This window comes from Diospyros lotus, chromosome 1 (assembly GCF_014633365.1).
Source record: "Diospyros lotus cultivar Yz01 chromosome 1, ASM1463336v1, whole genome shotgun sequence".
Classification (NCBI taxonomy): Eukaryota; Viridiplantae; Streptophyta; class Magnoliopsida; order Ericales; family Ebenaceae; genus Diospyros; species Diospyros lotus.
Genome location: NC_068338.1, coordinates 49,973,204 through 49,986,207, shown reverse-complemented (window position 1 = coordinate 49,986,207; position 13,004 = coordinate 49,973,204). Strand labels below are relative to the sequence as shown.

At 31.4% G+C, this 13,004-nt stretch overlaps 1 protein-coding gene and 1 long non-coding RNA gene across 3 annotated transcripts; both read right to left on the bottom strand.

Annotated features, from left to right (window-relative positions):
• Positions 1-257: 257 nt before the first annotated feature.
• Positions 258-1,703, bottom strand: LOC127794292 (uncharacterized). The gene has a single exon (XM_052325275.1). It carries the CDS (start codon positions 1,701-1,703, stop codon positions 258-260), a length of 1,446 nt encoding a protein of 481 aa, XP_052181235.1.
• Positions 1,704-6,238: 4,535 nt separating this feature from the next.
• LOC127789714 (uncharacterized) lies at positions 6,239-11,275 on the bottom strand. 2 transcript variants are annotated; one of them, XR_008020633.1, is made up of 4 exons: positions 11,061-11,275; positions 7,484-7,573; positions 7,228-7,404; positions 6,239-6,523 (listed from the first exon to the last, which is right to left on the bottom strand). It is a non-coding gene; the product is annotated as an uncharacterized LOC127789714 (long non-coding RNA). The 2 variants fall into 2 exon arrangements; XR_008020632.1 differs by lacking the exon at positions 11,061-11,275 and having other exon boundaries at positions 6,262-6,523; positions 7,484-7,859.
• Positions 11,276-13,004: the final 1,729 nt, after the last annotated feature.

The window sequence follows — 13,004 nt, the reverse complement described above, 5'->3', positions numbered from 1 at the left end:
GTGCCTTCACAGTATCCTTCGACTTCATGGGATCATTTAACAAGGTTCCAACAATATTATCACAAACATTTTTTTCAATATGCATGACATCAAGATTATGACGCATCAATAGCTTTGACCAATATGGTAGTTCAAACAATATACTCTTTTTTGACCAATTCAACTCATCAACACCACGTTTACGTTTTCTATCATCATTATTAGGTGCTTTACCAGGGGTGCATATAGGTACCTCTTCTAACTGCAACAAAATATCATCACTGGAAAATTGACGAGGTGGTCCCCTTTTTTTCTGGTTTTCCGTCATACTCTGTACTCCTTCGCCACGGGTGTGTTTTACTTAAGAAGCATCTGTGCCCTGTATAACATTGTTTTCCCCGAATTCGTCTGGAACGAGTATCCTCAAGGCATATCGGACATGCCAATTTACCCATAGTGCTCCACCCAGATAAGTAAGCATAAGCAGGGAAGTCGCTAATTGTCCACATAACTGTTGCACGAAGAGTGAAACTTGATCGGGAGTATTCATCGTATGCTTGAACTCCGTTACACCATAAAACTTTAAGCTCATCCACAAGGGGTCTTAAAAATACATCAAAGTCCTTACCAGGGGACTTTGGTCCTGGAATCAACAACGTTAAGAGGTAGTTGCTCTTATGCATTGAACGCCAAGGCGGCATGTTATAAGGCATCAAAATGACTGGCCATATACTATGTGTTGTCGACATATTGCTAAATGGATTGAACCCATCTGAAGCTAACCCCAATCGTACATTCCTTGAATCAGCAGCAAAGTCAGGGTACAACTCATCAAAGTGCTTCCAAGCCTTCCCATCAGCAGGATGACGCAACACTCCAGGCTCTTCCGCACGAATTTCTTTATGCCAACGCATGTCTCTAGCTGTGTGTCGTGAGCTATATAACCGCTTCAGACGAGGCGTGACAGGGAAGTATCGCAACCTCTTATGCGGAATCTTGTTACGAACATAGCGACTATATTTACAAACAGGACATATTGTAGCATTACTATGTTCACCATAGAAGATAGCACAATCATATAGACAAACATCAATATGCTCATAACCCAAACCGAGATCACAAAGCAATCTTCTAGTGTCATAATAGTTCTCTGGACAATTATTACCCTTTGGGAGCACCTCATGGATTAGCTTCAATAGCATCTCAAAAGAATTATCACTCCACTTGTTCATCACTTTTATATTCATCAGCTTCACAACAAAGGTTAAAGCAGAGAAGTTTTCACATCCATTATATACAGGATTATTTAAAGCTTCATATAGCTTCTCATAACGGGCTTCTTCAATAGCTGGTCGTTCATTTCCAACAAAGTCACTCGTAGGCCCAATATTAAAAAGGTCAACACCAGCCGCATCGTGCAATCCTTCTCCCAATCCATCAAATTGCTCATTAAAGAATTCCTCGTTGCCCACACCTTCTTCCTCCTCAGATTCTTCCTCACCATGGTACACCCATCGTGTGTATGAGTTATCAATTCCCTTTTTAATCAAATGAGCTCTAATGACATCTATACTTTGCAACCTCCTATTAGCACAGTTTAAGCATGGGCATAGAGTTAACCCCGCAGAATTCAAACTCTCTTTTGCAATAGTTATAAATTCTTCTATCCCTGCCACATACTGAGGAGATACCCTATTCGGGTTCTTTACCCATTCACGATCCATACTCTATATCTTTTCACACTCTACACAAAAGTAACACATTAAGACATATTAAGTAAATAAATATATGACCGTTAACACAAAGGAATGTTAGTTAAACCTATATTGCTTTTATGAAACTAGTACACAATAGTTGTAACGTGAAATATTAGCCTGTAACGTGGTAACCTCCTCCTAGATTTTCCAGGAAATATGATGGGATTAAGTGTTTGATTAATACTAAGCATTTCCCATAGATTCATCACAGCATTTTTTTAATGCATGCACAATAAAAAATAAGCCATTAAAAGGGATCACTTAACCATTCCAAAAAAAGAAGAGAACTCCTTAGCCTCCTCTTATGCCCTGAAATAACATATCATCTCATATATTGAAATATCATGTATAAGGACCCAAAGAGAGGGTTCAGGAAGTTGGATTAAGTAACTTGGCAATTTAGATTATTATCACATAAAGCCTAGACAAAATAGTCATGCCTACATTATTCACTAATGAAGCACAACAAATGTTTGCGTCAGATGCTTAAATTATACATTTCACTTTAACGATAGCAGAAGTTTCAAATTTCTGTTTTCATGATAACGGAACTCAACATAGCCCTAAAGAAGACATAAGTTAAGCATTTTATTTTCTTGTTATGAAGCTAACATGCGAAACAGATAGAAACAGAGAAGTTCAAATAGACTTAATCTAATCTAATCTAATCTAATCTAATCCATGTTCAATTTCTTTCTTAATCAAACAAACTACTATGTGAAATGCATTAGAACAAAAAGGAAAAAAAAAAAAGTAAACATTTGGCTTCTCATTTAATTACACGGCCAATCTACTTGTGCATATGGAGTGTTGGTTCTGTAATTCGATTTGATTTGATGTAGAAAAGTAATAAAAAAAACCAAAGAGATCAGTTTCAAATTATAATAAGCAGCTAGCAAGAAAAAGAATAAAAATGAGAGAATTAATTAATAAGGTGGAAGATGATATATATATATATATATCTATTTATACATGCAAATGCAATCATGCAAATGAAGGAGAAAAATAACCCAAATTAGTAGTGGGTGGATGCCAGGCTACCGACTTTTTTTTATTAGGTTATGTCTTGATCTCTTTGGTAAAGTCCCACCTACAGTGGTTGTGGTTAATCTTTAGATTTAGAAACAAACAAAATGAAATAATAAAAAATATAAGAAAACACCCAAAACGTGTACCCAAATGATCAACCATTGATCAATTGCTATTAAGTCTCTCTCTCTTACAATCAATTAATAGCAACCCACTAAATGTAAAATTCTACCATTTTACCTTAATCACAAGATAATAAAAAGGTCCGTAATTATTTTTAATAAATTGACTATCAAATTATGGCACTTGTGGCATTTTTTTACATCATATGAATAAGCATATAAAACAAATTGTTTAACTAAAACTTAAAAAAAAAATTGTTTAACTAAAACTTAAAAAACAAAACAGTGGATTAAAGTTACTTAGTTTATGATCAGGATGATATAATTTATTGTATTCAAAAATCCATTTTTGATTTATTTATCACTTAATTAATTTGCATGCTTAGGAATTTACATTCAATTGGGAATTGGCAGAAGAATGGAAGCAAATTGGTTGAGCCGTGATTGAAACATTTGCTTTTTAAGTTTTATTTTAAATTAAGCCTAATCATTTCAATCCATAACATTAGATGAGGATAAAATTTTATTTTAATTCTTTAATTTATCATATATAACCCACTTCATCTATTTACAATTCCAATATATGATAATACATGATTTCTTTTATTGAAATACACATAGTATTACAATTATAAATATTTTTCCCATGTTTTTCAGCAAAAATAAAAAACAAAAAACATTTCTAGGTAAAGTGCCAAGGGCCAAGCACAAGTTGGGTCCCCAGTCAAATTTGAGTGTACGTTGACTAAATTCACTAAATATTTACAATAATCTCTAAATTACACCCATCAAATAAACACATAAAATATTAATTATAAAAACAAACTATTATAATTTCTAACCAACAGTAAACTTTCAAGATGAATTATTCGTTTTCAGTGGAAAATAAAATGATGGTACAGGGAATGTCAAAGAGGGTTGGCTACTTGTCCTTGAAATCGACAAGGAGCAGGAGATCTTCTAAGAAGGGAGGTAGGCCATTAACTAATAATCTTATTTGGGCTACTGTTTGGAAAGTAGGAAAATGAAAAGGAAAGTGAAAGAGGGAGGGGTTTTGGGGAAACAGTTACAGAGCTTCTCCGTGTAACTCTGTAATACATATACACATATATATACACATATATATATACTCACACAGAATATATATTACTCACACAAGATTCTCACACACACATATATACATATACATATACTCACACAGATATATACACATATATATACGTATACATATACTCACATGTATAACAGGGTGTTCTAAGAGGCGAATGTGGCACGGCGGATGCAGAGGCAAAGCCTGAACAAGCTAGAGGCAGCGACAACTGGAGGCGGAGGTAGCGACGAACAGGTCGACGGCGGGAGTATTTCACAGATAGAGAGAAAGAGAGAAAGAGGAGGGGTGAGTTAGGGTTAGATTTAGGGATTTACTGATTTGGGGGAGGAAGAGGGGAGAGAGAGAGAGAGAGAAAGATACAAGGTGTAGTTACTGCCCATGGTTTTTGTTTTTTTAAAATATTTATTTGTTAAATAAAAATAAAATAATTTATGTAAATAATATTATTAATTATTTAATTGATAAAAATAAAATAATTTATGATTATGATAACTAATAAAATAATAATCTAAAATATGGTAATGAAATAATTTAAATTATTATATCAAATTAATATTTATTTAAAAATTTAATTATATAATAAATTTAATAATTATAATAAATTTAATAAAAAAATAGTTTCCTAAAATAATAAAAAAATAACGCTATGATTGATTAACTTCCAAGTTTACATATTAGTTTAGATAATGGATGTATAGATATTTTAGAAGTTGAATGGGCAGATTTATCACTGTCCAATTTTATTGTTAGACTTTTTTTTACAGTCTCAATTTTAACGTTCATTTTTATTTGCTTTATTTATGTTTTTATAGTAATGATAAGTTTTTTTTAATTAATTAAAACATCATACAACTTTGAATTATAAAAACAGTCCGGAAAATAAAAAGTGAAAAAACAAACACCCCCAAACAAAAAGCAATTATTGAAAAAATCCCTTTTATTCAGTTTGCACTTCCGTGTTACGGTCTGGCGTTGCCCATTCGTTGCTCAAAACACCACCAATAAAACAAGACAAAAGTAGAAAGTAATGCCATGTGGCCATAGTATCTCAACAGACTCCTATCCTTACAGTCAAGCAAGCTACGTGTGTTGAACTAATATGATTTGTTAATGATCTTGAAAATTAAGATTCAATTATATAAAAAAATACGACACCCTAATGGGTTACAGACTCTAAATAGATTAGGCTTTACAGAATAGACATAAAACAAAGACATAATTCAGACGTAAAATAAAGGAATCATAAATAATCATAAAAGGCAATTTAAAATGGCTAAAACACGATAACAATAGTGGCAAAGCAGCTAGTTCAATCATGTTCGTCGAGCTACCCTAAAAGCATATATTATAGGCTAAAAACGGACACTGCATGTAAACTCTACGCCCATAAAATCGAACACCGACACTATAATCATATATTCGAATTCTAGTGCTTGTCCAGACACTCTAATGCAGCATAATCCACATCATATATTGTATTAATTTTAATATGTTCATAATTTTTACTATTTTGTATTATCAACAAATAATTAATGCTTAATTATAATAAATTAATAATTATATTCGAGCATTTACAGAATTATATTAGGAATTGCTTATAATAGTGTTAATTAGATCTTAATAATTATTTTTTGATTAGAATTAATGAAAATAGATTCAATAAGGAAAAATTGTAAATATAACCCTTAAACGCAAAAAAAATCAAAGAAAAGAGAAAGAAAATAACCGATATGAAAAACGTTGGAAATGATGGGAAAAGGTCCAGAGCTTCACAACTTTGTCTCTATTCCTATAGAAAAATTTTATGAGGTTAATGGTACTGTGTATTTGTTAAAGTTTTAGAAATTTTAGAAATGAGCAGATGACACTACAAAAAAAAAGGGTTTTAACGAGGGGAAAAGTGGTCGTTAAAAGTCAATTTCCCTTCGTTAAAGAGTTTTAACGACGGGAAAAATCCCGTCGTCGCCCTTCGTTAAAGCTTCCGTAGTTAAAAGTATTAACGATGGAAAAAAAAATACCATCGTTAATATAAATAATGAGGGGCATAAGTCCCGTCGTTAAAACTCATAATAACGACGAATATTCCCGTCGCTATAACAATGTGTGTGGTGGTTGATAATAATATATAACAATAAATATTCCCGTCGTTATTACAATATTTACCAGTCACTAAATATAATATCAACAATGGATATTCCCGTCGTTATTGCAATGTTTACCGGTCACTAAATATAATATCAACGATAAACATTCAATATAAATATGATCACATGAATTTAGTAGAAAACAAGATATATACAAAAAATGATCATTTACATTCAAAATGTATTGATTACAATCATCATAAGAGCTTTTATACCCTCTACAATCATAAAAAATGAGAAAAAAAAAAAAACTATGAGTTTCATATTATTCTAATCTCTCCCTATAATGAAAATCAAAAAATTATTACAAGTATGGCTAGAATTTACGTATTATTCACAACTAATATCAACAGTTCCTGCTCGACTTGTATCTTCAAATACCTGCAAATTGCAAAGAAAAAAAAAATATATTACTCGCCATTCTCCAGCATTGTATGATGATCTAAATTACATAAATCTCATAAGTCATAATGTAATCAAATATAAAAGTAAAAACAAAATAAACTTCAATTCAAAAGCTAATATTTAACAACTTATAATGCATCAGCTCTAAGAATAGAGATGTCTGTCTATTCGTTGCTATATGGTTTCACTACCAATAACATGGTCTAACCAGACATAAAATAAAAAAATAAGAACATTTCTATTTCTATTAACTTCAAACTATGTGAACATGATGCTTGAACAAATGAAAACCTAGCAATTGATACCAATTTATTAATTTAATCTGGTGAATGGGGAGGGAATTCACTTGTGCTGATGTAGGCATATAGATTAATTGTTGAAAATATTGAAATCTTCAGTATGAGGACCTAGCAATTGATACTAACGATTATGAAAATTTGGTTTGAATAGTTTGTTGACAATGAAAAGGGTATCAATGGTTGCAGGAAAAGGTAGAGTGGGAGCACAAGAGTAAAATCTCAGGAAAGATGCATGGTTGTGGCCATGATGCCCATGTCGCGATGCTTCTTAGCGCAACAAAATTGCTTCAAGAGCATCGTCATGATTTGAAGGTGCAATTTTTGTTTTTTTTCTTAAGCATTTTTCAGTAAGTTGATTATAAAATTTATATCCCCTCTTACCTATTACAGCATAATTGTCAAGCACTCCATGTCTTCAAGAATTTTATCGTTGTTCCCCTTGCTCATCTATGACTTATGTCCGTTCTCTGGAAACAGATGTAATGAAATAAAATGAGCACTGCAATTGTTGCTATAGACAACATCGAGCAAGTGAACCCCTCCAAGGACTGTCTTTAACTGCAAATGAAAACACCATGTAAACATCTCAAATGTTTCATAAAAATTGTGGACTTCTTTTAGTAAGGTTCCAACTTACATGCAAATGAAAACACCGCTTAAGCATCTCAAATGTTCTGTAAAAAATGTGGATCTCTCTGTGCACTGCATCCCCTGCTTATTTATGTCACTTTGTTCAAGTAGCAGTGTCACTATGTGAACATGATGCTTGGACTCAAAAGTGAAAGTGTTCTATGTAAACTCAATCAACCAAACTATTTCAGCATATATCAACACATATATACCATCATCATCAAACTGTTCAACTCATTCAAAATTCCAACATACTTTCAATCACCCAAACTCTCAGTAATCATCAAATAAGCTCAATCAACCAAACTCTCAACTATATATATACCATCATAAGCATTCTCCCCTTTTTTTTCATTATCAAAACAAATAGGCAGCAAACCAAACTTATTTCGCCCAACAAATAGGCAGCAAACCAAACTTATTTCGCCCAACAAATAGGCAGGAATTTCACCCAACTAATTCAAATTTCAGCCACAATAAACAACAAAAGCAATATTAGCAGTCAAAGCAATATTTTCAGTTGCATATATAATTAGACTCAATAAATTATGAATGATAAGTGACCAAGACTATGATGACACTTTATTTTAATAAAAGTATTAGAAGCAAATACACAAAAGCCAGATATTAGGAGGTTTAAGAATGTAATAAAAGTTATAGAAAAAGTTGTCATATGGTTTAGCTTTGAACATTTTCCTGCAATATATATGCCATAGTATAGTATCATGAATGTAATATTCAGAATATTAACAAACAGTAGATATTAATGTTAACACTATAATGTTCATTATGATAGTCTATCTAATAAAAGGTTAAAATTAAAAACATCAAAAGGAAATTAAAGAGCTAAAACATAATGTTACAATATTGGCATTAGACTAACATTTTGAGCCTTACACCTAACAACAAAATCCTTCGGATTGTCCGCCATCTCCAGCTTTTTTTTTTACCAATATTATATATATATATATATATATTATTGTGTATGAGTACATTACTGGGCTCCACATGGAACGGCAAGAAAGAAGAATGGAGAAAGAGGCTCTATCATTACAATATATTATATATATTCTAGACACATCTCACAGCCTCTATTTTCCCTTTACTTACATTCACATACAAATATCTTATTCCATCTATGTATTTACTAAAGCAATAAAATTCAATATTATATATATATATATATATATCTTGCATTCGGTAATCCTCACTCACCCACTTTTCCATTCCAATTGCAATCCTTTTTTTTTTGTAGTAAGCATCTCATCATATTTGTCAAAAGTCATATGTGTTATACCCAGTTTTGAGACAAGAATTATGGTTTAAGTTTTTTTTTTTTTTTTAATCACCAATGTTTTCGTTAGAACTTTGGTATACTTGCACTAATTGAAGGTTACATCAAAAGATACCTTCTTGTATGTATATACTTGGAATTTAATAGTGTAAATTAAATGGGGATTTTTGGAATAATTTACACTATGAAATAAGAGAAGGAAAAGAAATGTGTTATATAATTAGTTGTGTTTCTAAGAGAGATAACATTTTGTAGATAGATATAACTATTCCATAAAGTTATAACTATTTACAAAGAGATATGTCTTTTGGTTTTAGTCAAGAAACACGTCTTTTGACATTCTAGGAACATGATTATTTACAAAAGGACATGACTGTTACACTAGGCCAATCCATGTTAATAGAATAACAACTCTTCATTTGTGTTATCTCCTTCTCACAAAATACAAAATACACTAAGTTGCTCTAAAGGGAAATCTTTAGAAATTGTTGGTTGCAGATTTCTGTGACCTTGATAACTCTTGGGGGGTGATCTGCCATTAACACTGTAGCAATTCTAACACCTTAAAGACAATGATCCGTTATAGTCAAAGCCACGTTATACAAAATTCCCCATAATTTTCCCCAACATTATGCATTATGTGACACTTATGCAGGGATAAGAATATACAAACTTTTGATGGTTCTCAATTGTCAGTGCAAAGTTATTTTTCCTAACTTGGAGTCAGTGTAAAGGTTAAAAATGAGTGTTTTGCATGGTTTCAGTTTTGTGTAGAGTTCAGTGAATCTGCTTTATAACTTCAAGTGAATGTAATAGCAGTCTTGCATGGTTTTAATTTTTTTGATTGCAGTTTCTAATTTTCACTTGCTTTATTTAGTGATTTTTGGAAGAGAGCTAATATTGTGTATGCAACAATCTATCTTGATCAGATAATTTCCAGTTCAAGTATCTTATATTGCTTTTGTAGGCAAGCTTCACATTGACAGCAACATTATCCTCAAAACTTGAAGCATTATATGTGATGAAGCTCTCTTACTATATCTGTGTTAACTTGGTTACAATATAATGTCACTAGGAGGAAATAAACTCATTTATCTTATTACTCATTCTTGTTATTTATTTGAATTTTTTTTCTCATTTTCAGTGATTATTATTTTCTCAACATTAGCATTTCTAACAGGTAAATCCAACTACAGTCGTCAAGGATGACTGGCTAATGGATATCTTAGACAATGTGGAAGTAACAATGATTTTCTGTGGAGATTTGTGAAAACGAAGCCAACAAAATTCCAAACATTGCTCATTTCATTTACTAGGGTCTCAAGTGCTTCCTAGTAAGGCCTCACTTCAGCATGTTATGTCACAGTCCTTATCAATGCGGTGTTTTATTAATGGTTTGTAATAATTTTCCAGTTGGTAATTAACACCATTACAACCATTCACAGCCAACTAACAAGTACCATGGTAAACTCAAGGTTTATTCCCTAGTGCAATATAACTAGAAAAGAACAGAGGGCAATAAAATCACTATTATTGACTTGGTTGATGCCTTTGATCAGAGGGCAAAGCTATGAAAATTACAATTAGGAGTGAAATTGTAAAGAATGGGAACGGCCCATCTCATCCCATCACCCACCCACACCCATGCAAACATACAACTCACTTATATATAAATAAAATTATTAATGGTGTTTTATTAATGCTACAGATCCATTGATTATCTTTCTTTATGTTCTTTTCTAGTTATATATGGCAAGTGAGGACATTATAGCAAGTGAGAGCAATTTCTCCATGTGTTTTCTTTGAGGCCTTTATTCGAACATGTTTAAGACAATTCTTTTTTGGCTAGAGTTTTAACTTGCAGAGATTTAACCACAATTATAGAAACATAAATAGATTGATTTCAGAGATTTAACCACAATTACAGAAGCTTAAATAGATTGATTTTAGAGATTTAACCACAATATAGAAACATAAATAAGAATTGTAGTTGCAGAAACATAAATCTAGTACTTGCAGAGATTTAACCACAATTACAGAAACATAAATAGAGATTTAACCACTGTAAAATCGAGATCAACACTTACAGAATACAGAAACTTAAAGATTTCAGAAACTTACAGCAATTGATTTCAGATTTTAATCGACACTTACAGAAACTCATAGAAATCGAGATCAATAGATGATAGAAACTTATAGAAAATACGTAGATATAAACTTACAGAAACTTATAGAAACAGAGAAACTTACAGAAATCGATAGAGTTTTAGACAGTGATAGAGAAACTTACAGAAACTGAGGTCGAGGACTTCAACACCGGTAACAACGATATGCAAGTCTTTGATCACCAATGGTATAAAGGAAGAGTTCACAACAACGACGAGAAGAAGAGGCGAATTTGGATTGATGGGAGAGGCGATTTTAGATTGACGGGAAAGGCGACTTCGGATTTGGATTTGGTAGTAGGGATTTGGAATTGATCACAGGAAGAGGCAGGGATTGGGATATAGGAAGAGGCGGGAAGGAAGATTATATATGTTGTTTTCTCAAAACCTAATAAAGATTATGAAAAAATAATATTATGTGTAAAAAGAAAAATTAATAAAAAAATATTACCTAATTAAAATTATAGATATATATTTGGAGGGAAATATTTTTATTGATTTTTTAAACTCAATAACGACGAGAATTTTAATTAATAGTGAGAAATTAAGAAACCCGTCGTTAAAAAATTAATTTTACACCACATTTAGCGAGAGTATAAATAATTTCTCGTTATAATTATGAAAATTATGCTTTTAACGACGGGGTATTTATCCTCTCGCTAAATTTCCCTCGTTAAAAGCCTTTTTTTTTGTAGTGTGAATAAAAGAGCTTGATGAGCAAAAAAATGGATTTAATTTTAGGGAAAGGCAAATTTTAGTGTAGAGATTTAGTTTTAGGTTTATTATTTGTATTTGTAAATAAAATAAAATAATAAATTATTTTAAATTATAAAAATTAAAACAACGTAGTTTTGTAATTTAAGTATGAAATCATAGATACATGAATACCCACACATATATAACATTTGTAATTATGTGTGGGTACGTTTATAAATAATAACCTACACATTTGTAACATTTATTAATATATATTGGTAATATAATTCAAAAAACAGCCACATCAGCTAATACATGGATACCCACACATATCACATTTGTAATTATGTGTGGGTAAGTTTATAAACAATTATCCACACATGCGTAACATTTATTAAACTGTGTGGGTAATATAATCCAAAATAAATGCCCCATCTCATTAAATTTTATAAAAAAATATCCCACCAACCTCTAAATGTGGAGGGAATTTTTTTTTCCAAAATAAATGTGGATATATCAATTTACCCACGCATAATAAATGTGGATAATGTAACGAGTTTGTCTCAATTAATCACCCACACATATTACCCTTATGTGTGGGTAAATACCCACGTATAATATATGTGGGTAATTTATGTGTGGGTAACTTTATAAATAATTACCCACATATACGTAATAGTTATTAATATGTGTAGGTAATATAATCTAAAAAACTGCCACATCAGCTAATACTTAAATACCCACACATACGTAACAGTTATTAATATGTGTAGGCAATATAATTCAAAAAACTGCCACATCAGCTAATACTTGAATACCCACACATATATAACATTTGTACTTATGTGTGGATAACTTTTTAAACACTTGCCCACACATGCGTAACATTTATTAATATGTGTGGGTAATATAATCCAAAATAAATGCCACATCACATAAAATTTTATCAAAAAATATCTCACCAATCTCTAAAAGTAGAGGGAATTTTTTCTGCAAAAATAAGTGTGGGTATATCAATTTACCCACACATAATAAATGTGGATAATGTAATAAGTTTGTCTCATTTAATCTCCCACACATATTACCATTATGTGTGGGTAAATACGCACATATAATATGTGTGGGTAATTTAAGTGTGGGTAAGTTTATAAAACATTTCCCACGTATACGGAACATTTATTAATATATGTGGGCAATATAATCCAAAAAACTGACACATCATCTAATGTGTGGATACCCACACATATATAACATTTATAATTATGTGTGGGTAAGTTTATAAACAATTACCCACATATGCCTAACATTTATTAATATGTGTGGGAAATATAATCCAAAATAAATGACACATCAGCTAAAATTTTATCGAAAAA

What these genes read in the sequence shown, in the direction of transcription:
- LOC127794292 (XM_052325275.1), bottom strand. Translation starts at nt 1,703, where the DNA reads ATGGATCGTGAATGGGTAAAGAACCCGAATAGGGTATCTCCTCAGTAT.